Here is a 26,111-nt window from a genome sequence, read left to right as displayed (position 1 = left end):
TCAGTAGACTAAAGAATGCTTACTGAATGTTCTGGGATTCATTACTTTCCATTGGCACTCGGTCATACTTCAAAAACATTAATTTCTCCATCTCATCCTTTTTTTTCTGTGTTGCTCTGACTGGAGAGTGATGGAGGTTGTTGGGAACCCAGGATTTTAACAGCTTAAGAGCAGAAATCTAAAGAGTTAAAGCTGGTTCACAATTGGCATTAGAATCAGGGATTTCAGATCAGCCAAACAACAAATATTTATTGAGTGCCTCTTGTGATTAAGCAATTCTAAGGTATATAAAGACATGTAAGAGGTAATTCCTGTCTTCAAGAATAATTACAGATGTACCAGAGAGATAAATAAGACTTAGGAAATAATATTTCAAGGACCTATCACTTCATTGAATGTGGGTCAAAACAGATGATAACTTACAGTCTTAAAGAATACCTGCCTAAACCATAGAGAGGGTATGTGACTTTGATCATCAACCCAAAGCTACTCAGTCTGTCAGAAGTAGGACTTGAACCCAGTTCTTCCTGATCCTAGATCATCCTTCTGCCCATTATTCCATATTGTCTGTACAAATAGATAGTTTATGACAAGTACTAAATGAAACATAAAAAGTGTTTCCGAGTTCATAGGAGATTGAGATGGCTATGAGCTAAAGTGGGTTTGTGAAAGATTTGATAGAAAATACCAGGAAGACCTGGAGTCAGTATCTACTTGGTTTCCTATTGCTTGTGTGATCTTGATTGTTTTTCATCTCTGAGCCTCAATTTCCTTATCTGTAAAGTTAGGGGATCAGAGTTAATGGCTGTAAGAAAATCCCTAGCTTCTCTTCCTAATCCTGTGAGGTGAGACTTAAGCTTTGGCTTTGAGGGCTAAACTTAAAGCTAGGTTGTTACTATAGGACTGAGTTTAGGCAACCTGGTTGAGTAGAGAAGATAACAAAGTGGGAGACATGAAAGCTGATGTCAGTACTTAATTCTCTTGCTTCCCTAATGGTTGACCTGCTAAGCACTCTTAAGAACTTCACAAATGATTTTTTTGTTGCTATAAAAGCCTCAGGAGATTCTTTCTAGTCAATTAAGATAAGGATAGTCACTGTAGGAGAGACAGTGAACTAAGCTGTTGAAAAAAGATTTTTTGTACAGTATTGGGAATGCCATTATGGAGAAATTCTTCATTCTGGTTCAAAATTCTGGTTCAAAAGGTATATATATATATATATATATATATATATATATATATATATATATATATATATATATATATAGTATTTTGTTTTGTATATTATTCTCTTAACCAAGGGCAGGACTCTTAATGCTCCTCAATAAAACACTCATCTTTTTCATTTCAAAGTGTAGCCATTTTGGACATGCACTTGTAGTGGTTTTGTTTTTGAATGGAAACCTAATTTGAGAATGAAATTCATTGCAAATATTTTGACCACACCTTTCTCCCTTATATTGTGACTGGGGAAGCCTACTTTGAATTTGTGATCATGTGGAGCTTATAATATACAAACCTCTTGATTATGCATTATGCTTAAATGATAGAAGTGTTCCCTGGAACACACACACGCGTGCATACACATACACACATGTGCATGCCCAAATCTTATTCAATCTTTCTGTGTCTGCTTACATAATTCTGTTCCGAGAAATGTGCCTTAAGTTCTTTTTTTAAAAAGACCTCATTATATTTGTTTTCCATGCAAAACTGGGAAATGCCTGTCTCCAGTAGAATTGAACTTGAAGTAGGCATTCATTGAACAATAGGGCCATATAAAACCTATAACAATGATATTCTTCCTTAGGAAACATGATGCAAAATGAATTTATTAATTTTTACTCTACATCCAGCCTGATTAGAAACTGAAAAAATTGTATCTAAGTGTCACTCAAACAACAAACATTTATTAATGTCCAGGTATTCATCTGTGATACTGGGGATGTGAAAAAAATGAAACCATCCCTTTCATTAAATACTTTACATTTTTGTTGTCAGATCGCCTCTTAATTGATCACTTTGCCTTATCTCATCCCTCCCTTTTGCAATCTGACTCCCATACAGCTGCCAACAGGATATTCTTTTTAAAAAAATTTATTATTTTGTTTGTTGCATTACAATTCTCAGGTATCTCCCAACCTCCTTTCCCTTCCTGCATTAGAAAAGGTATCATTTAACCAAAAAAAAACATACATGTAAATATAAAATGATGTCTTGTTTGTTTCTGTTTATCAGTTTTTTCGTTGGAAGTGGAGAGATACAAGTCATTCTTCAAAAAATATTTCTATGAGACAGCTAGGTTGCTCAGTGGATTGAGAACCAGGTCTAGAAATAGGAGGTCCTGGGTTTACATCCAGCCCCTGACACTTCCTAGCTTTGTTACCCTGGGCAAGTCACCTAACCTCCATTGCCTAGCCCTTACCTCTCTTCTGACTTAGAACCAATACATAGTATTGATTCTAAGAAGGAAGGTAAGGGTTTAAAAAATGCTTCTGTTGTATATAATGTTCTTTTGGTTCTGACTGTTTTATTCTTCATAATTTTGTATAGGTCTTTCTATGTTTAGCTTTCCTTTCCTTTCCTTTTTAAAATTTGAGTAAGGGTTAAGCAATTGGGGTTAAGTGCTTTGCCCAGGGTTGCGCAGCTAGGAAGTATCTAAGTTCAAATTTGAACCCAGGATCTCTTGTCTCCAGGCTTTCTATTCACTGAGCTACCTGACTCTCCCTTTTCATGTTTTTCTGGAATTAATGTCATCATTTCTCATGTCATAGTATTATTCTATGACAATCATATGCCACAATTTATTTAGTTATTCTCCAATTGGTAGCTGTCTCCTCAATTTTCTTGCCATTACAAAGAGAGCTGCTATAAATACTTTAGAACATATATGTTCTTTTACTTGTTCCCTGATCACTTTAAGAAATAAACCTAATAGTGATATTATAATTCTGGTTCAGAAGGTATATATAGTTTTTTAGCTCTTTCAGCATAATTCCCAGATTGCTATCCAAAATGGTTGGATCAGTTCATAGTTCCACCAACAGTGTATTAGTAACCCCATGATTTTCTTAAACCTCATTTCTGATTATGTATGACCCTATCTCTGTCTCATGCTCATCCCTTTCCACCACTCAATAATTTCTAGTGCTTCCTTTCTATTTCTACGATCACATATAAAATCTTTTGTTTGGCATTTATAAACAACCTGACTTTTAAATTTTTAAATTTTATTTCTTTATTATTTCAATGTTTTTATATTCCCATTATTCCCCTTTGTAGACACTGTAACACACACACAAAATTGTAAGCTGCCATCTATTTTACCTCTCTTTGACTTCCCATCCCTTAGTATAGTGACAAATGGTAGGTGTTTAATAAATGCTTATTAATTGGTTGATTTTGTTGGAAAGCTCCATTGACTACCATAGTTGTGAAACTCTCCGATCTAAATCAGTTCATTTTCTCTGTTTTGATCAGGAGTTCTGACTCTGAAGAAGCATTTGAGACTCCTGAATCAACAACTCCTGTCAAAGCCCCTCCGGCCCCACCACCTCCACCTCCAGAAATCATCACAGAACAAGAAATCAAACCACAGCCACCCCCAGAAGACCCAGGTAAGGAAAATGAGGGGTGGCTAGGATTGCTCAGGAGGGAAGTCAGTCATGTGTTTGTTAATTCCAAAAAGAAAGGGTTCCAATATATTTGGAGACTTGGCTAGAATAGAACATCAAACCCCAGGAGTTCATTTATATCCTTAGGAGGGCACTAAATGTAATCTGAGCTCTTTTTGCAAACTGGACCTTGAAAGCATGTTGTTGTTTAGGGATATGTGTGAGGAGAGTTTGAGCTTCATGCATATTTTAGTACAATTAAGTGCACAGCATGTGAAGATAATGAATTATTTCATGCAAAATATTGACTTTATCTATTTGTGGAGGCTTTAAAAAATTCTGGTGAAATCACCCATTTAACTGAAGGTATAGTCTATGGGAGAGTAAGGGATTTGAAAATTAAAGATTAAGAGAAGGTAAATTAGGGCCAAAAGGGGCTCAAAAGAGCATTCAAGGGAATAATATCCCAATGTAGTCTTAAAAATCTTTGTTCACTGACTAACCCCATATTTTCTGTTATCTGACGATATTCTCTCTCATTCTTTCTCATTTACTCTCTTCTAATAATATGTTTAAACATGGCCACAGATGTGTTAATTCTAGATGTTGATATTATTAGTCCTGAACATCCATCCCATGAATTACTGCTAGTCTTCTGAAATCTATCTCCTTGTATCTGAATTTCTTTTGCCAAGGAGGAATTTTGACACATATCTGACATATTCATAGAAAAATGTTTATTTGGAGGAATTGAAGGAGGAAGGAAATATCAAAAGTGAACACATTATGCTGATTTAAGAAAATGTTGAACCTCAGAAGAAAATAGAATTTTGGCCTGGATGTTGTTTTTGCAAAATGGATATAGTACCATTTTAGATCTCTAGGTTTGAACAAGCCATTGTCTCAAAAGCAATTGAGATCAGGCAGTGCTTTGTTCTTCAGCAAATATACTTCCCGAGGCTCATGGATAAGAGGGGAAAAATCAAGGAAAACCTACTGCCTTTGCTAATGTCAGAAAAATGCCTCAAGGAGTGTTACAAGTTGACAAATGCAATTTTAATACTCTTGCCAGCAGGTTTTCTTCAGTGGTATCAATCAGTCAGCAGCAGTATCCAGATATACTTAGCAAATTTGAGACCTTATTCTCAAAAAGAGTAATTTCTTTTTATTTATTTGATTGCAAAGTGGGAAGGAAATCTATAGGGATTCTTCTATTTCTCTTTTTTTTAATCTACTTTTATTTACTTTCCATCTATAATAAAACTCATGGGGAAAAGCTGAATGGTACTTAATTATTTAGAATTTTTAAAAAACTCATTTCAACACAGCTTTTCATGGAAAATTACTGTGTGCCAAGCATTTTATAGTCTTTTGATCCAAGGTGGAATTAAAATGAAAGTATTATTTGGGGGGGTTAAAATTTTACTCCTAAAAATGCACAGTATAATTTAGAAAATGATAAAAAGGAAAACCCAGCTCGTTCAACTCTCAGGGAGGTGCTCAGGGGCCTTTCTATTGCTCTAGTCTTAATATTTATCTTTTTTCTTGAGGCAGCTAGGTAATACGCTTCAGTGTTAGACCTGGAGTCAAAAAAATCCGAGTTCAAATTCTACAGAGAATTTAATCAAATATAATATGATCCAAAGAATTAGTGACAGAGGAGAAGATGGAAGCTAGATCTCTTGACTCCTAGGTTAGTTCCCTTTCCACTCTGAAATATAGATATTAATCTCTTAGAAAACTGTCTTTTCAACATGGAAGCCTGCATGATTATATTACAAAACACTCAAATCTACGTTCTATTTTGCTGATTGGCTAAAGAAAAGAAAGCAATCTTAATAGAGAACTAAACCAATGAAGGGTTAGGAAAGAAAAATCTAAAAAGTCTGTGATTTTTAACTATCAGAGTCACTGCTGAATCTTACTAAAAGAGCAGTTTTACACAAAAGCCAAAAATCTATCCAGAAAACTTAAATTTTCTATTAAACAATCTTTTAAAGATCTGTTATACAATTGTCTTGATATGTGTTTTGCTTACATGCTATAATTGCATTTCTGGGGACAGTTTCTATCATATATATGAGGTAAAGACTCAGGGTCCATTCCTAATTAATTGGTTAACTTTGGGCTAGTTTTTCTCAGGAACTTGGTTTCTTCTTCTTTAAAATTTAGGACATTAGGGGGGCAGCTGGGTAGCTCAGTGTATTGAGAGCTAGCCCTAGAGACGGGAGGTCCTAGGTTCGGATCTGGCCTCGGACACTTCCCAGCTGTGTGACCCTGGGCAAGTCACTTGACCCCCATTGCCTAGCCCTTACCACTCTTCTGCCTTGGAGTCAATACACAGTATTGACTCCAAGACGGAAGGTAAGGGTTTAAAAAAAAAATTTAGGACATTAGATGAGATGAAATTAAAAGCTGGTGCTAGGTCCAAAAACCTATGAATCTGTGCAATAAAATCTTTGACAAATCTCTGGAGCAGAGGTTCTAAGCTATTTTTTGTATTCTGTACTTCTTTGGCTGACTGGTGAAGTCTATGGAGTCCTCAGAATCATATTTATCTTCTACATTAGTTATTGAATGAAATGATAAAAATCAAGATGTAAGATGATTTTTTTTTATATCTAGCTTTATAGATATGCTGAAATCTTTCCATGAATCCCTTGGGGATCCTTGTGTCCCAGATTAAGATTCCCTGCTATAGAAGAAGGACAAAGGCATGTGTCAAACTCATTTAGGAGTTGATTAAATTACAATTATACAAATGCCTTATATCTCTATGAAGTTATATAGCTTTATGAATTCTTTTGCAGACATTACTTAATTTCAAAATTAAATTAGCCCAGGGCATGGATAATGTTCTACAGATGAAGGAAACTGAGCCTCTAAGAGATGAAATGACTTGTCCAAGGCAACACAATTATTAGATAGTAGACTAGGACTTGGAATCATATTTCCCATCTTCTTGTCCAATGCTTTTCTTACTGTACCACACTAGTTCAATCAAGCAATTTCAGCATAGCCAGATGGAAGATCAAAGTATCCTGAAAACCAGAGGGACCTTGACCTTGCCAATGAAACAGGGGTTAGTGATGCAGAAGAGTTGCAAGATGCGCAGCAAATATGGTGTCACAGGTGAAAGGATAATAAGGACTAAAGGAGAGAATGATTTATTCAGCTGGTCATTATTCTTCTACATGATGTCATTCCTGGCACAACAGACCCCCCCCCCCCTAAGCTAATCAAGATAAGCCTTCTTAATTCTATCACACTCAGATTATGTTTAATGAATGGTAGACTGTTAACCTCATCCATGCCAGAACTCTGCCAACCACAAGTGTTTATTAAGGATGAAATGTGAGGGGGAGACAAAGCCTATGATTGAGATTAAGGAATAAGGATAATAGAAAATTCCATTCCTAAGCAGGCTTGACATTTATCTATAGACTTACCTTTTGTTTCTTCCTAGAATGAGTTAATATTCTTTGTGTGGTTAAATTTGGAAGCCTTGGGGTTGATCAGATCCTAGGGACCCAGCATGAAAGGCTTAGGAATGATACAGCTTTTATAGCAAGCACAATTTTATTTTAAACTAGGAATTTACTTGTCACTCTGGATTTAAAGTATCCAGCAACTCTATCCAGAACTGCATTAATAGAGGACCCAACTTGGATCTCCATCTTTCTCAGCTTTGTACACAATTACATGATAAGACTTTAATTGTAGTTATCTTTCGGAAATGCAAGATCTTTTCCATTTGGCCCCTTGTTTTGTTGATGAAGTGTGTCAGCACAAAGGAATTCCATCTTAGGAGTGGCACTTTATGAAGGGGAGGAGCATGGGGTTGGGGTCCTGCTGACTTTTTTTAATGGGATATTTGGAATTTGATGTCTTGGATTCAAATCTTGATCTTTTCGTTTTCCTAGGGGAAAATCACAGAAACTCTCTGGGCCACCTATAAAATGAGATGGGATTAATTGATCTTTCAGTTCTCAATCCTATGATTCTGTGTTAACTTGATGATTTTCAAATTACAAGGCACTGAAACTGTTTTAAGCAAGTTACAGATAGGGCTAGAAAGGTTTATTGGATGAATGACGGACAAATAAGACCCAGTGGAAATCAGTGTGTTTCCACCAGGGCTGTTCCCAGTGTATGCAGTTATCTCAGAACCTCAGTTCAATGTCCTCTGAGATCCATTGTTGATACCATCAAAAGCCAATGTGCCCAGTGTATGGGCTGCTGCAATCAGAGTTTGAGCCTCTTGATCTCTACTGGGAAACTCTTGAATAATCCCCCTTCATGGGGAGGCTGGGAAATAGAGGAAAATGGCAACAAAAGCAGAGTGTATGCTAGACCTGGAGTCAAGGATGTCTGAGTTCAAATCCTGCCTCAGACTTTTTACTTACTATATGACTTTGAGCAAATCCCTTAGTCTCTCTCAACTTCAGGTACTTCATCTGTAAAATGGGAATAATAAGAGCAGCTATTTCATGGGGTCATAGTGGGAATAAAATGAGATAATATATGTAAAGCGTTTTACAAACTTTTAAGTGCTATGTAGATATTAGTAATTGTTATTTTATCTTATCTTTGGGAAAGATTGAGGAGGAGTAAATCTGCCATATTCCTTCTCTGAGTCTGTCTATATCTTTATCCTGCTACACTTATAGGTCCCATAGACATGGATCTTATAAGCACTGGAATTTGTCTGGGTTCTAAAAGATGGAGACAGATTTAGCTAAGTTCAGCTAACACCAATTTAAGCAAGATTTTGGTAAAGCCAAGTAGAAATACTTCATTAGCTTAATGAGTCTCAGCATGCTGATCAAAATAGATGATGCCCATTTATATAGCATCCTTCTTCCCCATCTTCCCAACCATCCATTTGTGCCTGGCTTCAAGACTTTAAAAGATGACAGTTTCAGTGAGCAGCCTTTATGAATTATTGTGGCCCCAAATTCATCACTTGGTAACCAAACCTTTCAATGACAAAACTCTACGAATTAGGTTCTTTACGGTCCACAATGTATCTTATGATCCATACTGGTGGTAGGTTTTAATACTAATCTAGGTATTCTAATAGAATTAGCAATCTTAATTGCTGTGGTGAAGCAGTCCTCATTGAGTTCTTCTTGAGAAAATTTCTTACCCTGAAAGTCTTTTTCATCTTAGTTAAATAATTAGCAGAGAGGGCAATTAGCATTTCTCTGTACCTATGGCCTTTACCGTTTTACAAATAAACATTCCAAAGTCAGTAATTGAGTAGGAATGGGGAAAAGATAAGGGCAGAAGACTCCAGAATGAAAATCTCATATTTTAAAATGAAATAGCTGGAATTGGTGCTAAAGGACTTAACTCCCTTCATCCCTTGCTCATCTCCTACACATCATCATAAAAACCTGTTATTCAGCAGTATAACATGGGTTAATCTTTAAAAGCATTGAAGCCTATTCTACAATTCCCTTTTCTCTCTATCAGGATTTTGAGGTTTATATGTTCCTGAGGCCTTGTCCTCACCAGTCTGTGAAAAATGATGACCCACCAGAGTACCAACAGTATTCCCAATGGCTTTCAGGTTTCTTTTAATGCCTCTGTAATCTAATTGATTTATAAGTGTGTGTTCAGTTCTTAGAACAGCCACAGAGTATAAAGCCTGGGGTTCCTTTTCACTGATAATACAGGCAATGGATCCTATTTCCATACACACTGCTGTTTTCTGATATTTTCTTCCAAGGAAGTAGGATGTTTAATGGGTTAGGAGAGGATGACAAGGCACAGTACACACTGTACCATCCGTCAGTGTCTCCAAAGATGAAGGGAGGCTAGATGCCCATGGGGGCTCTTGCTGAAGTGGGAGGAGGATTGGGCAGTTTCTATCAGGGAGAGAGAAAAGGAGAAGGTGGCTAATTATTGGGAGTGAAGAATTCACATTTTATGACCTTGTTACTGTGTATGCATAGACCGGATGACATCTTTATTTTATTGTGATTTACTGAATTAAAACCAAACTTCAAATAGCAACCTCTATAAAAGCAGAGTTCTTTCTCCTTGACCCACTCTTGTGGGTTTGGATTATCAGTGCTTTTTATGAACCACCATTAAATCAGAGGCTACTTCATTTCTGAAATCACGCCAAGACCAGACAGTCTTAATTATCCAAGGAGTTTATTCTTCACAAAGGTTGTTCTTATCCCAGAATAGGAGTAATATATGGAAGATGCAAAAGAAGCAGATTTGAATTTGATATAAGAAGAGCATGTTTTTCCCCTAACTATTAGAGTCAAAGTAGAATAAGCTGCTTCAGGATATAGTGGGTTCTTCTTCACTGGAGACCTTGAAGCAAAGGCTGAATCATTAGGTGCTGGAGATGTTTAATGGAGATATCACTGAGCTTTGTATTGAACTAGATGACCTCTGAGATGCCTTTTAACTCTAATTCTGCTGAGTCTCTGTTGCTAGTGGGAGAGTGGGTAAAGCTCTGGATTTGGAGTTAAGACCTGAATTTTAATTCTGCCTCAAATCCTAACTAGGTGCATGACCCTGGGCAAATCAGTGTCTTACTCTACTCATGTCCTCATTTACCCAGCAGGGCTAATAATAATGCCTACCTCCTAGCATTGTGAAGACTAAATGATAATTTAGGTAATACTTTGCAAACCTTAAAGTGCTATATAAATATTGTTGTTGTTAAATAGATGCTTTCTCTCCTCATCTGTATTCCCTGTACACCCAAGCCAATTGCTGCCCATTCATGCCATATCTCCTGTTTCATCTGTGACTTCCCATAAATCTTCCCAAAGGAACTGCCCATTCTGGTGGAAGCCTTCCTCTAAGCCTTTAACCATTTCATGGGTACCAGCACAGGTATTGTTATCCACCTGTTATCTCTCCTTCCTCACATGCCTAGCCTACCTCTTTCTCCAAATATTCATTTCCATTGAGATCTTTTAACTGCCACTTCTTGGTGAGTCGTTGGTGGTCATAGGTTGCTGTAGAGTTAGTATGCAGCCCATTAAACTCAGAAATAGCCCTAAAATTACCCATCTATGTTCACCTTATCAAAACCTGTTCATAGAAATGAACTGAAACTTATTTACATTAAGATGTAAATGACTGATAATAGTTCAAGTGTCATGGATGGAGAGAGACTTGCATTTAATCAGAATCAAAACCTTATGCTAAGGGATAGAACTCTGGATATTAGGCATTCACAAATAGAGATGGTAGAATATTTTTTGTAGACCATTACCTGTTCCCTCTCTGCAAAGATAGCCATTCCTCACCTGCCCACGCATCCTTTTTTTTTTTAATTCTTTCCTTTGATCTTGAAATTGATGCTAATTATTCATTCCAAGGCAGAAGAGTGGTAAGGGCTTAAGTGGCTTGCCCAGGGTCACATAGGAAGTATCTGTGGACCTCTGGTCTCCAAGTTTGGTTTTCTCTCTAGCCATGGAGCTACCTAGATGCCCCAAGGCAGGTAATCTTATCCTTATGCTCATTTTACAGAGAGAGAAACTGAGTCTCAGGGAAGCTGATTAATAAGCTCAGGATCACACAACTATTAAATGTCCAAAGTAACATTTGAACAGATATTCTTGATTCTAAGCAGAATTCTGTCATATCACCTAATTAATTGTCCCAGTGATCCATGAGGTATAAAACTCCTCCTTAAAGCCATCAGCCTCCAAATGTATCAGAGTCATTTGCTGCCATTCCATAAAACCTTCTTGTATGAAGACCAGTCTTGATAACCTAAGAAGCTTGCTACCTTTAAAAGAATTCTTGACACTCCCTGGCATATAATTTCTTCTTCTTAGGATCCAGACATAAAACCAGACACAAGCTACTAGTTGCCTTCCCCCACCCCATTCCAACTTATGGGATCCTATTTTCTTAAATGTATAAAAATTGAATAACTTACAGGAAGCAATAAAAATAATTACAGTTGGCCTCTGTGCTATATTTGAAAGTTTATGGATCCCTTTTCCTTTATTATTTCACTGAAACCTCATAATTGCCCCCAAAGGGCTCCCATTTACCAGTGTCCATGTTACAAAGAACAAGAGCATCCATTTGCTTAAAAAAAATCTCAAGGCACTTTATTTAAAATAATCATAGTTGCCATTTATGCAGAACTTTAAGGTGTTCAAAGCACTTTATTTTATATATTATTTCATGTGATTCTCACAACAATCCTGTTTAGGAGGTGCCTTTAGATTCTAAATGATCCTAGAAACTTACACCATAACAATTTTTGAGGCAACTAGTTGGTGAAGTGGATAGAGTTAGAGTCAAAAAGACCTGAATTCAAATATGATCTGAGATAATTACTAGGTCCTGGACAAGTCCTTAAATTCCATTTGCTTCAGTTTCCTTATCCATAAAAATGGAGATGATAATAATATCTATCTCCCAAGGTGAGTGCAAAGATAAATGAAGTAATATTTGTAAAAAGCCCTGAGAACTTTAAAGCATTATATAAATGTTGTTATCATCCCTAATAATAACAATATTGCTTTTGTTATTATTCCTAATAGTAATGCTATTGTTTCTAATAATATTCTTAATAATAATAACTGGATATATAACTTTAACATGTATATATATTGCCTATAGAAGTGGACAGCATTATATAAGTATTTGTAATAATATAAACAAACATAAATGAAGGTACTTTAATAATAATGATAATGAGTCAAAATTATAAGAATTGTCTTTTTAACCATTCCAATATGATGCTCAAGGGCATTCTTTACCCTACTTAGTTAAAATTCTGCTTGGCATCATTTCAATGGTAACTACATGATTGGGACTAAATGACCTAGGGAACTAGAGTATGGTATGAATAGTTTCTGGATCATTCAAACAGAAAATAACACTGAATAATGTTTTATTTAGATCTAGTTCATCTAAATAATTTTGAGATATTTCTAATATGTACTCACATTTAAGTAACTGCAGTAGGATAGTATCCACACAATTAAAATATAGGATTGGTTTGTCTGAGTATTAAAGCATTTATTTTAGAAATAATATTATTGAACAATTTTCTTATACAGCTTTAACTTCTGGGAGATATTAATTTTATTTATTTATAAATGCTTTATTATAAGCTTTATTAAATGCCTTCTAGTTAACTTGGCAAATGTTTGCATTTCAGTGAACTCATTTCAATGCAGATTGTGTCATAACTCGTGAGTCCCATCTTAATTTTCATCAGGATTCTTTCTCCATTGTCCTTTACTTTTCCTCATATACAGTAATAGTGTTCTCTGTTCTGGTTCTGCTTTTTTTGCTTGCAAAAGGGCTTAAAACATAAAAATCTTTTGTGATATCTTCATTTCTCTCATGTTTATTGGTTTTAAGTTCATTATTATATGTATTCCATTACTTCAGGGTATCACAACACATGTAGCCATTTTTGGACATCAGATTACTTCCAGTTTTATTTATTTAACAATTACAAATGCAGCTTTTGGAATATATTTTAACAGACAGCTCTTCTCCTCCCCCATTTTTACTAATGTATTTAAGGTATATTGTCAATAATGGGATTATTGGAGTTGCCAACAGTGTCATAGGGACTTGCTTAGGATCACCAGACCCAGCACCATGACCTAGAGGTCTTATCTCCAGGACTTGCTCTTTCAAACACATCATGCCTTGAGTAGAAGTGAGCACTAGATTTTGGTTGAATGAGTGTGGTCAATTAGAAGTCACTTTTCAATAGAAGTAGATTTATGTGGTATGTTCTTTGAGCCCTTCTGTGATTACTGACCAAATACACAATTCAGTTTCTGCAAATGATCTCTTTGTGGGAAAGGTGAGCAGCTCAGTTGGTGGAAAGAGCTCTAATTAATAACAACCAGAGGAGGGTGATGGAAATCGCCACTGGAGAAAAGAAAAAAAAATCAATCAGATTACATCAATTATACCTTATTAGCATTAACTAGAATAGAATAGAATTGAAGTATAACTTTCTTCCTCATCCTGGGGTTCCTGTAAGTTTTCCAAATGTTTACAATGAACCACACACTTTCCTTCAAGTTCTAAATATTTCTTTCTACATGCTGCCCTTCTCCAGGGACAGAGGTAATCATAGTGCAGCTCCAGGAGATTTCTTTCTTTTTCTTTTTTTCAGACACAGCTAACACAGGAATTTATTTTTCTTGGACTATACATGTTTGTAACAAATTTTGTTTTTCAATATGAGGAGAAGGGAGAGAGAAAAATTAGGACTGAAAAATCAAATAAAATTAAGTTTTCTTTTCTAGTACCAGGAGATCCCTAATTAATCTTTCCAAATATGAGTTACCTTCAATGGCTCATTCATCAGGTTTAGCTCATAAACCCTACCTAGGGCAAAGGGAATTTATGACAAAGGACACATCACAGAATGTGTTAGTTCCTTGAAAGTAAGTGTGTGTGTGTGTCTAGCACCCTGAGAAGGAAGCTGCATCATTCATTCAGCAAGACTTTGTTAAGCAATTACTAGACAGTGTGCTGATATAATGAAATGATTACATTTAGAATGCCACAGTTTAAATTTCCATTCCTAAAAGATTATCTTCTTATAGGGAAGCTTAAGGTTCCATAGTGGATATAGTGCAGGATTTGAAGTCAAAACCTGAGCTTGAATTCTATTTGGGACACCTTCACTAGCTGTGTGACCCTGGGAAAGTCATTTAACTTTTACGGCCTCAATTTCCTTATCTGTACAATGGAAATATTGTACAGTACTTATTTCCCTGAGTCTATTTTCATCTAGATCAAATGGGTTAATGTTTGTAAAGTACTTTGCAACCCTTAAAGTGCTGTGTTGTTGCTATTTAGTCATTACAGTCCTGGCCTACTCTTCATGATCATATTTAGAATTTTCTTTGTTTTGTGTCTTTTTAAATCTTTACAATCTGTCTTAGAATCAACACTGAGTTTTGATTCTGAGACAGCAAAGTAGTAAGGACTAGGTAATTGAAGTTATGACTTTCTCAGGGTCATACAGCTAGGAAGTGTCTGAGGTCAGATTTGAACCCAGCATCTCCCATCTCCTATCTCTGGCTTTATCCATTGAGCTACCTGTTCCTTCCTTTTAAGATTTTCTTGACAAAAATACTTGAGTTGTTTGTAATTTCCTTTTCCCAATCCATTTTATAGATGAGGAAACTGAGGCAAACAGTTAAATGACTTGCCCAGGGTCACATAGGTAGTATGTATCTGAGGCTGGATTTCAACACAGGTCTTCCTGACTACCTACCTGTCACTTGTAAAGATTAAAATTTAGGGGGAACCTGAGGCAGGGTAGAAATTAGTTTCTCTCTGCAAGGAGTATTATATTTTTAGAGGTTTATTTAAGATTAAGAACTTAAGAATATACAAGTAAGAAAAGCATGTGTCTAGGCCAGAGAGAGGCCTAGACAACCTCACCTACATCATGAAAGACCCGTCTCCTTGCAAGCGGAAACAAACAGGAAAGAAAAGAGAGGCCCAGAAGCTTTTCCAATCAGGTTAAATACCCCATCTCGATCTCAGCCCAGGTGAGAATTCAGTGATATTACAAAGCATTCTGGGGAAGTGGAGCAAGGACTTCTGGGGATTGAAGTCCTGGATTCAAGTCTCAATTTTTACAGACTCTATCCACTGTGCCACCTCGCTGTCCTAAGAACTATGTAATAGCTAATTATTCTTACATGGTTAATCTAAACAAAATATTAGTGGGTCATTATAATACCAAAAATGAAGCATTTAGAGTGGCTTCTTCCAAGTATTACTAGTCACACATTTTCAATGTGTTTTATAGTATATGATGATTTAATTAGTGGATGTCAGGTTCAGACAAGAAAATCATAGTGAACTGCTGAGCAGCATTTTGTTCTTGGAGATAAGAATGTGCAGATGGCTAAGTGTCATATCTGCTAAATATTGTATGATTCAGAGGTGGGCTGCTGCTTCCTTTTCATATGGCCTGTGCACACTTCCTTCATATCTCTTTACCTTTACTGAATGAAAATCCTCAGTCATATTCCATTTTTTTCACTTATTCCACAAACATTTATTAAGCACCTACACTGTGCTAAACACTGGTGGGAACACAGATAAGGAAAAAGAAGTTAGCCCTCTGCCCTCAAGAAGATAACAGTTTAATGGGGCAAGACACACAAAAGGAAGCTGGAATGGGGAGTGGGAACTGGAAACGAGATGTGTATCTGCCTTGGGGCATCTTGTTCTGTGGAGTTGAGACCAAGAAAGCTACAGATGCAAAGTGGAGCGATCTGTGAAGTCCAAGTTCTGCCTTCTAAAAAGGAAAGCTTTGGGTACATTTCAGTGCTCTGCCTTCCAGAGGGGATAGGAGGCTCAGGAAGTTAGTATAGCATTGAGTATATACAAAATTGAGTTAAATAGCCTATAATGAGCAAATTTCTGATGATCAGCTTATTCTGGAATGGGCATCTTGTTTCCAAGACTGAGCTGAATTGTAGATGCTTCCAGTCTGATAAGAGAAAAAGACACAGACACAACTGAGGTGAAAAACATGCTACCTTCTGGATTTGACCCTCAGAGAGCTTTAGAGACCATCCTTTCCCATCTCCTTCCCCTCAATTCATTCACATTTGAAACTACCCCCTATCTGAGCTGCCTGATGGGTGAGTACAAACTCACATGCTTATTAAATCTAGTCATCTCCAGACTATGTTTCATATGCTGTCCAGTCACCCATCAGGTAATTTGGGGCATCCTGCAAATCTTGTTCCATCCCTGGATATGGCTTATTTTTCCTTTTTTTCCCCATGCCCAAACTCCTATCTTTCCACCTCTTATTAAAAGGAAATAGTAATCAAATCAGAATGATGGTGGCTTCTGGGAAGGGCATGATAGCCCCAAGCTCTCTGATTCCCCAGATCAGAATTCCCTTCCTTGACTCTCTCCCTCCATAAGTGTTGTCTCTGCATAGGAGAATATAAACCTCTGGTGGGTCTCACTTTGGTATTTGTATCCCTAGTGCTTGTCACATAGTAAGCAGGTCCTTGATACATGTTTATTCATTCATTTGTATATGAGGTGTAGGCATGAGAGAAAGCTGTTTGAGAATGTGGTTCATATTTGGGCTGCAGAGAACAATCCATTCCGACTGGAAAACACTGTGCATGTAGCTGCTTGGCAGTTCTGTTTATGATCACCATCCCATGACTGCTCATTTCTGTCTTACCTTTGGTAATTCTGGTTCCTTTCACTAGAATGCTCTCCCTCCTGCCGTTTACCTGTCTAGACAACAAATGTTGGTCTTTGCCTGTCTAGACAATAAATGTGCTATGAAAGGAAAAGAAAGAGAAGAGGAGAGAGAAAGAGTGGGAAATAAAAAGAGAGGGAAAGAGCAGGTCATGCAAATTATAAGCCAGGGAGTGTGACTTCAATTGCTGGCAAAACCATTTAACATATTATTAAAAGGGTGGTGAATGAATATTTAGGGGAAAAAAAAGCCTTGATCAGAGGGAGCCAGCATGATTTCAGCCAGAACAAACCTTACCAGCCTAATCTCCTTTCCTATTTTAATAGTTACTAAAGTGGTAGGAGAGGAGGATGCTGTCTGTAAAATTTACTTAGATTTTAGCAAATCATATGATACAGCCTCTCATGCTATTTTGTTAGAAAAGGTGGAGAACTGTGGACTAGATATTGGTACCTTTAGGCAGTCTCATAAATGTCCAAACAGACAGATTCAAAGAGTAGTCATTGGTGTGGGTCAACATCACTTAGAAAGGAGTTCCATAGCAGAGCGCCCTGGGAGTTTGAGCTTGCCCCTGAGACATTTATCATTTTTATCAATATCTTGGATCAGGGCATAGAAAGCATGTTTACAGATGAGGCACAGCTGGGAGAGATAGTTACAAGCAATATGTCAGAGGTGACCTAAATAAAGGTATCTTGACAGGTTAGGACATTAAGTTGAATAAAGTAAGACGAAATTTAGTAGGGATAAGTATAAAAATCTTATTTATGCTTGAGTAAAAGAAAACTCAGGCTCATAAATAAAACATGGGAGACATGGATAGATAACAATCTGTCCCAAGATGATCTGGGGAGTTTAGTGGTTTGCAAGTTCAGTATGAGTCAGTGTGATCTAGAGTTTCTAAATGCTAGTATTTGACTGCATGAAGAGGAACATATCATTCACTGTAGGGAAGAGGATGGTACTTATGGTACATTGCCTTGGTCTGGCCACCCTTGTTATTATACCTAGTTCAGGCCACCACATTTTATTAAGGATGTTGCAAAAGGCAGTAGATGGTGCAGTGGATAGAGTGCTCGGCTCCGAATCAAGAAGACCCAAATTTAATTCCAGCCTCAGAAACTTACTCTGATTCTTGACAGATCATTTAATTGCTGTCTGCCTCAACTGTAAAATGAGGATAGTAATAGTGCCTTGCCTTTCAGTGGACAAGTCACTTAACCTACATCTGCCTTAGTTTCTTCAACTATAGGAGAGTAATGATAGGGTTGTTATGAGGATCAAATAATCTAACATTTGCAAAGCATGTAACACAATGCTTGGCACATAGGAGGGACTTCATGCATGATTTTTCCATTACATTAAAATGGAGAGCATCTGGAGAGGCCAACCAGGTTAGTGAAAAAGCCTTGAGAATTTGCCATATGAAGATCAGTTGGACCGATGGGCAGTTAGCCTGGAGTAGAGCATATAGCAGAGTATTCTTGTCATAAATATTTTAATAAATGTGATATTTTTCCAACTGTTTATTGAGAAATTGTAAATATTACTCATTGAGACATAGTAATTACTATGTAGTAGTACCTATAGTAATTACAGCCTATAGTAAATTGACAAATTCCTAGAGGGCAGAACTTGAAGTAATGGTTAAGACTTTTCAGTGAAACAAATCTTAACTTGATGAAAGGATCCAGTTGGAAATAGTAATATTTAAAAATGGAATGGGCTACTTCTGGAAGTACAGAGTTTTCCCCAAATTGTAGGTTTCAATGGAAAGATTGAATGACCATTTGTGGTAGATGAAATTCTTTTCCAGAAGTGGGTTGGACCAGAAGACTTCTTTCTTATCTGTTTTTCTAAGAAATTTTGTCTTTGAAGGCTTGTTCAAATCTTGCCTTCTCCATCATTCTCTCTTTTAATTCAGTTTTAATTTTTCTCATTCATTCAATACTTTTATTTCCTTCCATTTAAAAATTGATAGTCTTTTGGGGTTTTAAAAAAAATCTCAATACCATTTCCTAATATAGTCTCATCATTCAACCCTCCTTTGAAGAAAAAAAAAAGATAGTTTAGATTAGAGCTGCTGGGAGTGACCCAAATATGATAGCCCATACAAATGTCCTACACTTTTAGATCCCCACCTCTCTATTATGAGTTTTAGCCTTTGTCCCCTGGAATCCACAATATTCACTGCAATTAATTTGAATTTGTTCCTTTTTAGTATTTCCTTTACGTTATTGTAATCATTGCATATTGTGTCATCTTGATTGAATTATCCCTTCTCTGAATCCCTTTGTATGAAATTTCATGTTTTTCTGAATTCCCAATATTCATCAGTTTTATGGCACAGTGGTGTTGCAAGATATTCATATATCATAATTTCTTTAGCCATTCTTTATGCAACAGCCTCTGTGTTCCCAGGATTTTTTGTTGTTATTGTGTCAGAGCAAATGAGTATTTTATTATACATGGGGACTTTGTTCCTTTCTATCATTGACCTCATTGGGATATATTCCAAGTGGTGGGATGTCTGAGTCAAAGGGTATGAAAAATTTAGTGAATTTTCTCACATAATTATAAATTGTTTTCCCAAATGATTGGATTAATTCACAGCCCCAACCTCCGCTTTCTTGGTTTGCTTGATTCTCACAGCTCCTCTAAAAGTGACTAATTCCATTAAAAAAAAATTCTTGTTTCAATTTTAAACAGTAGTATATAGTTTAACATTGAATATTTATCTAATCCCTTCAAATGCATAATTTGTCCTTGTCCCTAATTAGATTGAAAAGTCTACAAGAGGCAAGAGGGGTCATAGACTTTTGTCTTTCTCCGCAGGGACATCTAGCAAATGTTTAATATTTTGCTGCTGGTCAGTTGATTGATTCACTCATTAAGGTTGTATTTAGAATTGGGAGAAGAAAGAAGAAGACTAAAGTTTGAGCTGATAAAGGTTCTTTTCTATATCACTGAAGAAATAAAAGTTATAAGGAGAATCAATAATTAAGGTGAAATTAAGTATATCTTCAAAATACTTTAATAAATATAAGCTAAATTTTTCTAGCTATTTATTATAGGAATGATAAATACTCCACATTGAGGCACAGTAATGCCAGATTGTAGTAGTGTAAATAAAAATTTTCCTTGATTATTCAAATTCAACAAACATTTATTGAATGCCTACAATGTATGGGGGAGTATACTAGGCACTGGGGATACTGAGATAAAGTGTGTCACAATCCCTATCCTTAAGGAACTTCCATTCTTCTGGGAGAGAGAATGGAATGTGAACTATATAGAAATAAATATAGTGCAAATTAAGGTGGGATGGGATCAAAATAGAGCTCTCTAGCCCTTACTGTTCTTCTGCCTTGAAGCCAATACTTAGCATTGAGTCTAAAACACAAAGTAAGGTTTTAAAAACAAAAAAAAAAAGGAAGTTCTTTGGTAACATTTGAGAAGATGAGAAAACATTTTGAGCTGAGTCTAGTTGTCTAACAGCATTTATTAGATGCTTATTATGTTCTTGACCCTGTACTGAAAACTCAGATACAAAGGGAAAAATAAATATGGTCCCTTCTCTCAAGGAACTCACATTATAATGATGTCTGGAAGAATTGGGATTAGCAAAGATTTTGTGGAGGAAATGTTACTTAAGCTGAGCCTTGAAAGAATAGGCTAAGATGCAGTAATGCCTCTCCTTCTTAGAAATCATATAATGTAGAAAGTGTGTTATTTTTATGTAGCATGAGACAAAAATCTCTCTTTGAGAGTACCCACATGTAAATTAGACATGCATATTTTCAGTAAGAGTAACAATGAGTAAGAAAAACATTTTCTAGGGACAAAAGTTTTCTGTGATTAGAATTCATATTTTTCAGAAAGTAAAAGTTATATTAATACTGCTCCTGGCAAAATGAGATCATGGAATTTAAGATTCTCAAAGCTCAACTGTAGGTAGTTAGCTCAGTGGATAGAGAGTCAGGTCTAGAGTTGGGAGGAGCTGGGTTCAAATTTGGACTCAGACACTTTCTGGCTGTGTGCAAGTCACTTACCCCCATTTGCTTAGTGCTTGCCTTTCTGTCTTAGAATTATTACTAAGGCAGAAAATAAAGGTTTAGAATAAGAGAAATCTTAAAGCTTTCCTTTTTCTAGTTTCTTTTTTTAAAACCTTTACTTTTCATCTTAGAATTAATAATATGTTTAGGTTCCAAGACAGAAGAGAGTAGTAAGAGCTAAGGAATGGGGGTTAAGTGACTTGTCCAGGGTCACACAGCTAGGAAGTATCTGAGGTTAGATTTCAACTCAGGACCTCCCATCTCTAGACCTGACTCTCAGTTCACTGAGCCACCTACCCCTTGCCCTTATTCTAGCTTCTTTTAAATGATTTTATATTTAGACAGCATCATGCTCTACAGGGTCTTCAGTAAGACCTCATTTATTTAGTGGTCACTTTTATTGCTGGCCCTCAGTGACCCAGAATAGCATAACAGATTTAGGAGAGTACTTATTTTTTGAAGCAGTGGCAAAAATAGCTGAAGACAAGCAAAGATGTGAAAATAACACTATGAGCTGTTGCAATTGGTAAAGAAGAACTTTCATTGTGATAGCAGTGTTTGTCTATAAATGGTGAAAAGCATGATAAAAGGAGCAGGAGAATCCTAGGGATAGCCAGGAGGCTCATTGGATTGAGAGCCATACCTAGAAATGGGAGGTCTTAGGTTCAAATCTGGCCTCAGACACTTTCTAGTTGTGTGACCTTGGGCAAATCACTTAATCCCTGTTGCCTAGCCCTCACCACTCTTTTGCTTTAGAACCATACACCATATTGATTCTGAGAAGGTAAAGGGGAAACAACCAAACAAACAAGAAAGAGAAAAATGTCTGGAAGAATTGGGTATAGTGAAGATTTTGTGGAGATGTTACTTAAACTGAGCCTTGAAAGAAGAGGCTAAGAGTCAGAACAAGAAGAAAATAGGAAGGGATAGAAAACTGGATAAGAGAGAAGAGTGTGACACATAGGAAGAGTGGAAGGAAAGATTGCTTATTCAGAGGCAGACCTATCTGATCTGGGAAAGCAGGTGAGGGAAAGATAAGAATCAGAGATAACTTTAAGCTTCCTGGATAACTAGCCTAAAGGTGATACCAGGTAGCAAGGAATATGGAAGGGAGCAGCAGCAAATCCACTGAACAGGGTAAGGCGTGACTGCTAAAAGTGAGTACCCATGGTGATGAAGACAAAAGAAATAGCAGTTAGGTCAGCAGAGCAATTCAGAATCAAGACAAATTGAGTCAGGTGTTTTTTAGGAGCCCCAGAGGACTTTGCTGGTACCAGCAAATACAGTGTTTTATTATTCATTTTTATTCATATTGATTGTGAGACATCTAGAAAAAGGTCCAATATGTTCAGTATATTCTATACTATGACAAAGAAATGTATAATGTATTTTTAGGGGAAAATGCTTTGATGACTATCAGAGGGGGAAATTATGCATCCAGAATCCACCATCCAACCAACCTAGGCATCACTATGCATTTCCTTGGACTTGTTCTCCAGTTGCTTCAGATGTTTGCATCTAGGTTGGGTCCATGATATCTACATGAACTAGGTTAGATGTTTCTTTAGGGTAGTATTCATGTTAGCAACCAGCATTTGAGATGGGTGATAGTAAACCACTAGCTTTATTTGGGGGGTTTGCTTTCTATTACTGAACTGTCTGAATTGACCATTTTTTCTCATGTTGTATTGATACAGCCAAAGGTACACTCCACATTGGATTGTTGACTCTCCTGTGAGCATCTTCTCCTTTCTTCTGTTTTATCTTGTGACTATACATCTGCATATTTTCCTTTGGGAGGTGGTGTGGTATTCTTGACCAGCACCAATACTGAGAAATTTGTAAGAGGTTTAAAAAAACAACTTCACCTTTCCTCAGGTTGCATGGCTGAGAGCTGACACAGTTTGCCACCTGTGCATGATAATGTAGGGTTGGATGCTTCCAAGTACCATCCTAACTTCCTTTCAGCTAGCCTTGTCCAATTCAAATCAGCTGGACCCAAATGTGGAAAGTTGGAATTGGCTACAAGGAGCATTTTATTTGGGTTTTCTGGGCTGGGGTCCTCATGGAATGAAAATTATTTTGTACTTTGAGCAAGCATCATGTCACATTTGGAATTTGCTAAGCTTCATTGCTAACCTCCCACTTTGTCCTACTGGATATTGGAGTAATAATTGCTCTTCTGTGAGCTTTTCCATCTGTACAGAACAGATAGTTTTTAAAATGTGGGAATTTTCACTGATAGTAAGTGCTATTTGTGGTTATCTTCTCTCCCAAGAGAGGTTAGGCCATATGGTTGGAGACCATAGCTTCAGGTTATCTTCTTGTGTGTCTAAAAGAATACAGCTTTCATAGTATTCATTATAGAGCAAAAGCATGTTAGTTCATGGTTCGTTTTTTTCTATAGCCTATTTCATTGCTTCCCTTCTCTCCTACACCTACCATGTGGCCCTCCCATCAAATTATTCTTTGAGGAGCCTCGAGTTGAAAACTTTTCTGTGCAATATGGAAAAATATATTGATTTACTACTTTTGGTATCCAATATTACTTTTATCCCAAATGGTATATACATTGACAAAGGAATGATTCTATAAAATTTTTTTTTGCTGTTGATTTCAAATTTGCATTTTTCCCCAAATGAGGGAAATTGGAGGTTTCTCTAAGGTTTAATACTTGCATAAATTGGATTTAGTATAGGGAAATGACTTTAAATGGTGATATTGAAAGACTGAACCAATTCCTATATTATGGGGAGGCTACAGAAGGTCATATATATATATATTAATTTTTAGCTATAGTTATATAAAGTTGTATTTCAAGAGACAAGGATTTGTCTCTCAGTGTCTTAAGTTATGTAATAGTGAACCTAGTAATAATATTCTCCCCTTAATAAATGAGTTTGTTGGCTTAGTGGATAGAGAGCCATGTCTAGAGATAGGAGGTCCTGGGTTCAATTTTGAATGTATAACCTTGGGCATGCCACTTAACCCCAATTGCCTAGCCCTTATTGCTTTTCTACCTTGGAAATAATACTTAGTATTGATTATAATACAGAAGGTAAGGGTTTAAAAATTGAGGTCACAATATTTTAGTAGTTTGGGGAAACATTACAAATGGAGATCATCATGCCCTAATTAAAAAAAATTCATACTATGTGCTACTGGGGCTAATTGCAGGAACATTAAGTGCCCCTAATTTCAAAGAGAGAAAGATGCCTCTAGAGGACTCTTTGGGCTATAAATTATTGTTTAGAAATTACTTGATCCAATTTTTAACATGGAAACCCCAAGTTCATTCTCTTCCCTCTCATGAGTAGATTTCCAGCTATGGGAAAACAGAGCTAGGAAATTATACTTTTTCAGGTTGCTGGACACATCCAGTAGTTTCTCGTGGGCAATTCATTATTTCCTCTTTTTAGAACTTGCCTGAAATTATTTATTAAGTTGGGAAAATGGAATCTCAAAATCTTGCAGCCTAACCTAGTAGGCATTCCAGCGGACCCCTGAAAAAGAACTATGCCTCCCTTTTAGCTGATGCTGTTGCTTTGAAATTTCCTCATTAGCTCTGAAAATTTAAAGTTCTGACTGAAGGAAAGAAAGGAAAAGGCAAAGTTGAACATCTTTGACCTGTTTGTTTCTATTCCTGCAGGCTTGTGTTCTGAGACGGTTTCCCTCCCAGATGTGCCGCATAGTGAATCAGTGGAAGGAAGCCCTTTCCGTCCTCCATCACATTCTTTCTCCACCGTCTTTGATGAAGACAAACCAATAGCCAGCAGTGGGACATACAACTTGGACTTCGATAATATTGAAGTGGTAGATACTTTTCAGACCTTGGAACCCAACTCCTTAGATGCCAAGAATCGGGACTCCAAAGTGAATGTCCGGAGAAAATCGACAGATTCTGTCCCAGTCTCCAGATCCACTTTGTCCCGATCTCTCAGTTTGCAAGCTAGTGACTTTGATGGTGCTGGTTCTGCCTCTTTGGAAAATAATGAGGCAGTGGCAGTAGCAGCTGATGCATACACCACAGGTACAACTAGTGCTTCTAGTACCCTTAAGAGAACTAAAAAACCCAGACCCCCTTCCTTAAAAAAGAAACCGGCCACCAAAAAACCCACAGAAACACCACTGGTCAAAGAAACACAACAAGACCCAGTGGAAGAGAGTCCTGTTATTAGTGAGGAAAATCCAGTATCTGAAACAAATATTGACTTGGGTAAGATAGAAGGTTCAGGACCAGAACTCTCAGAGGAGAGCCCACTGGAGACTACTGTTGGATCAAAATCTACCTATCCCCTGGACCCTGATATTGCAGAAGGGGATATTCCACCAACCACTGGCAGCACCAAAGTACAGAATTCACCACCAATTGGGAAGAAAACATTGCCTCTGGCCACTGCTCCTGAAGCAGTGGAGGTGACCCCATCTGATACTGGAGGGCAGGAGAACTCTCCAGCCAAAGGGCTCTCTGTAAGGCTGGAGTTTGACTATTCTGAAGATAAAGGAAGTTGGGACGACCAGTTGGAAACTCCGCCTCCCAAAAAGATAGGTAAAAAGCCAGTTGCCAAAATGCCACTAAGGAGGCCAAAGACTAAAAAGACAGTGGAAAAACTTGATAATGCTCCTGCCTCACCCACCAAGTCCCCTGTTGACCCGAATGAAATCCCTATCTCCAAAGGCTCTTATACCTTTGATATAGATAAATGGGATGATCCCAACTTTAACCCCTTTTCTTCCACTACAAAAATACAAGAGTCTCCCAAACTGCCTCAACAGACCTACAACTTTGATGCTGACGTCTGTGATGACTCCATTGACCCATTTAAGTCATCTTCTAAGATCTCTAGCTCCCCTTCTAAGTCCCCAGCTTCTTTTGAGATCCCAGCCAATGCTGTTGAAACCAATGGTGTAGAAGGAGACAGTGTCAACAAGCCTGCAAAGAAAAAGAAGACGCCTTTAAAGACGTAAGTTCAAGGGTAGAGTTGTATAAGGATTTCTGAAGGGATAATGCATATTAGAATGATTCTCATCCTAGTGTCTGGATATATTTATGAAGACTCTTGCCTGGGCTTCAGTCATTATGGAAATGACATTGGATAGGGAGAATATTTTGCCCAATTCTTTGCAGCAGTTTTGATGGAATTTTCTCAATCATTTAAAGGCTGCACATCCAAGAACTACCATCAAGAAGTTCCTTAAAGATTTGGATCCCTGAGC

General features: G+C 37.0%; 1 protein-coding gene across 23 annotated transcripts in view; it reads left to right on the top strand.

The window, feature by feature from the left end:
* The window catches only part of TACC2 (transforming acidic coiled-coil containing protein 2), a 305,302-nt gene that overhangs the window by 230,898 nt on the left and 48,293 nt on the right, over positions 1-26,111 (top strand). For all 23 annotated transcript variants that reach the window (XM_056803043.1, XM_056803021.1, XM_056803099.1 and 20 more), the window contains 2 exons: positions 3,481-3,617; positions 24,544-25,858. In XM_056803043.1, coding sequence (XP_056659021.1) covers positions 3,481-3,617; positions 24,544-25,858 — 1,452 coding nt within the window. The remainder of the gene's footprint in view (positions 1-3,480; positions 3,618-24,543; positions 25,859-26,111) is intronic.

Source organism: Monodelphis domestica, chromosome 1 (assembly GCF_027887165.1).
Source record: "Monodelphis domestica isolate mMonDom1 chromosome 1, mMonDom1.pri, whole genome shotgun sequence".
Lineage (NCBI taxonomy): Eukaryota > Metazoa > Chordata > Mammalia > Didelphimorphia > Didelphidae > Monodelphis > Monodelphis domestica.
The sequence above is the reverse complement of the archived record's forward strand: the minus strand, read 5'-3'. Positions and strand labels throughout refer to the sequence as shown.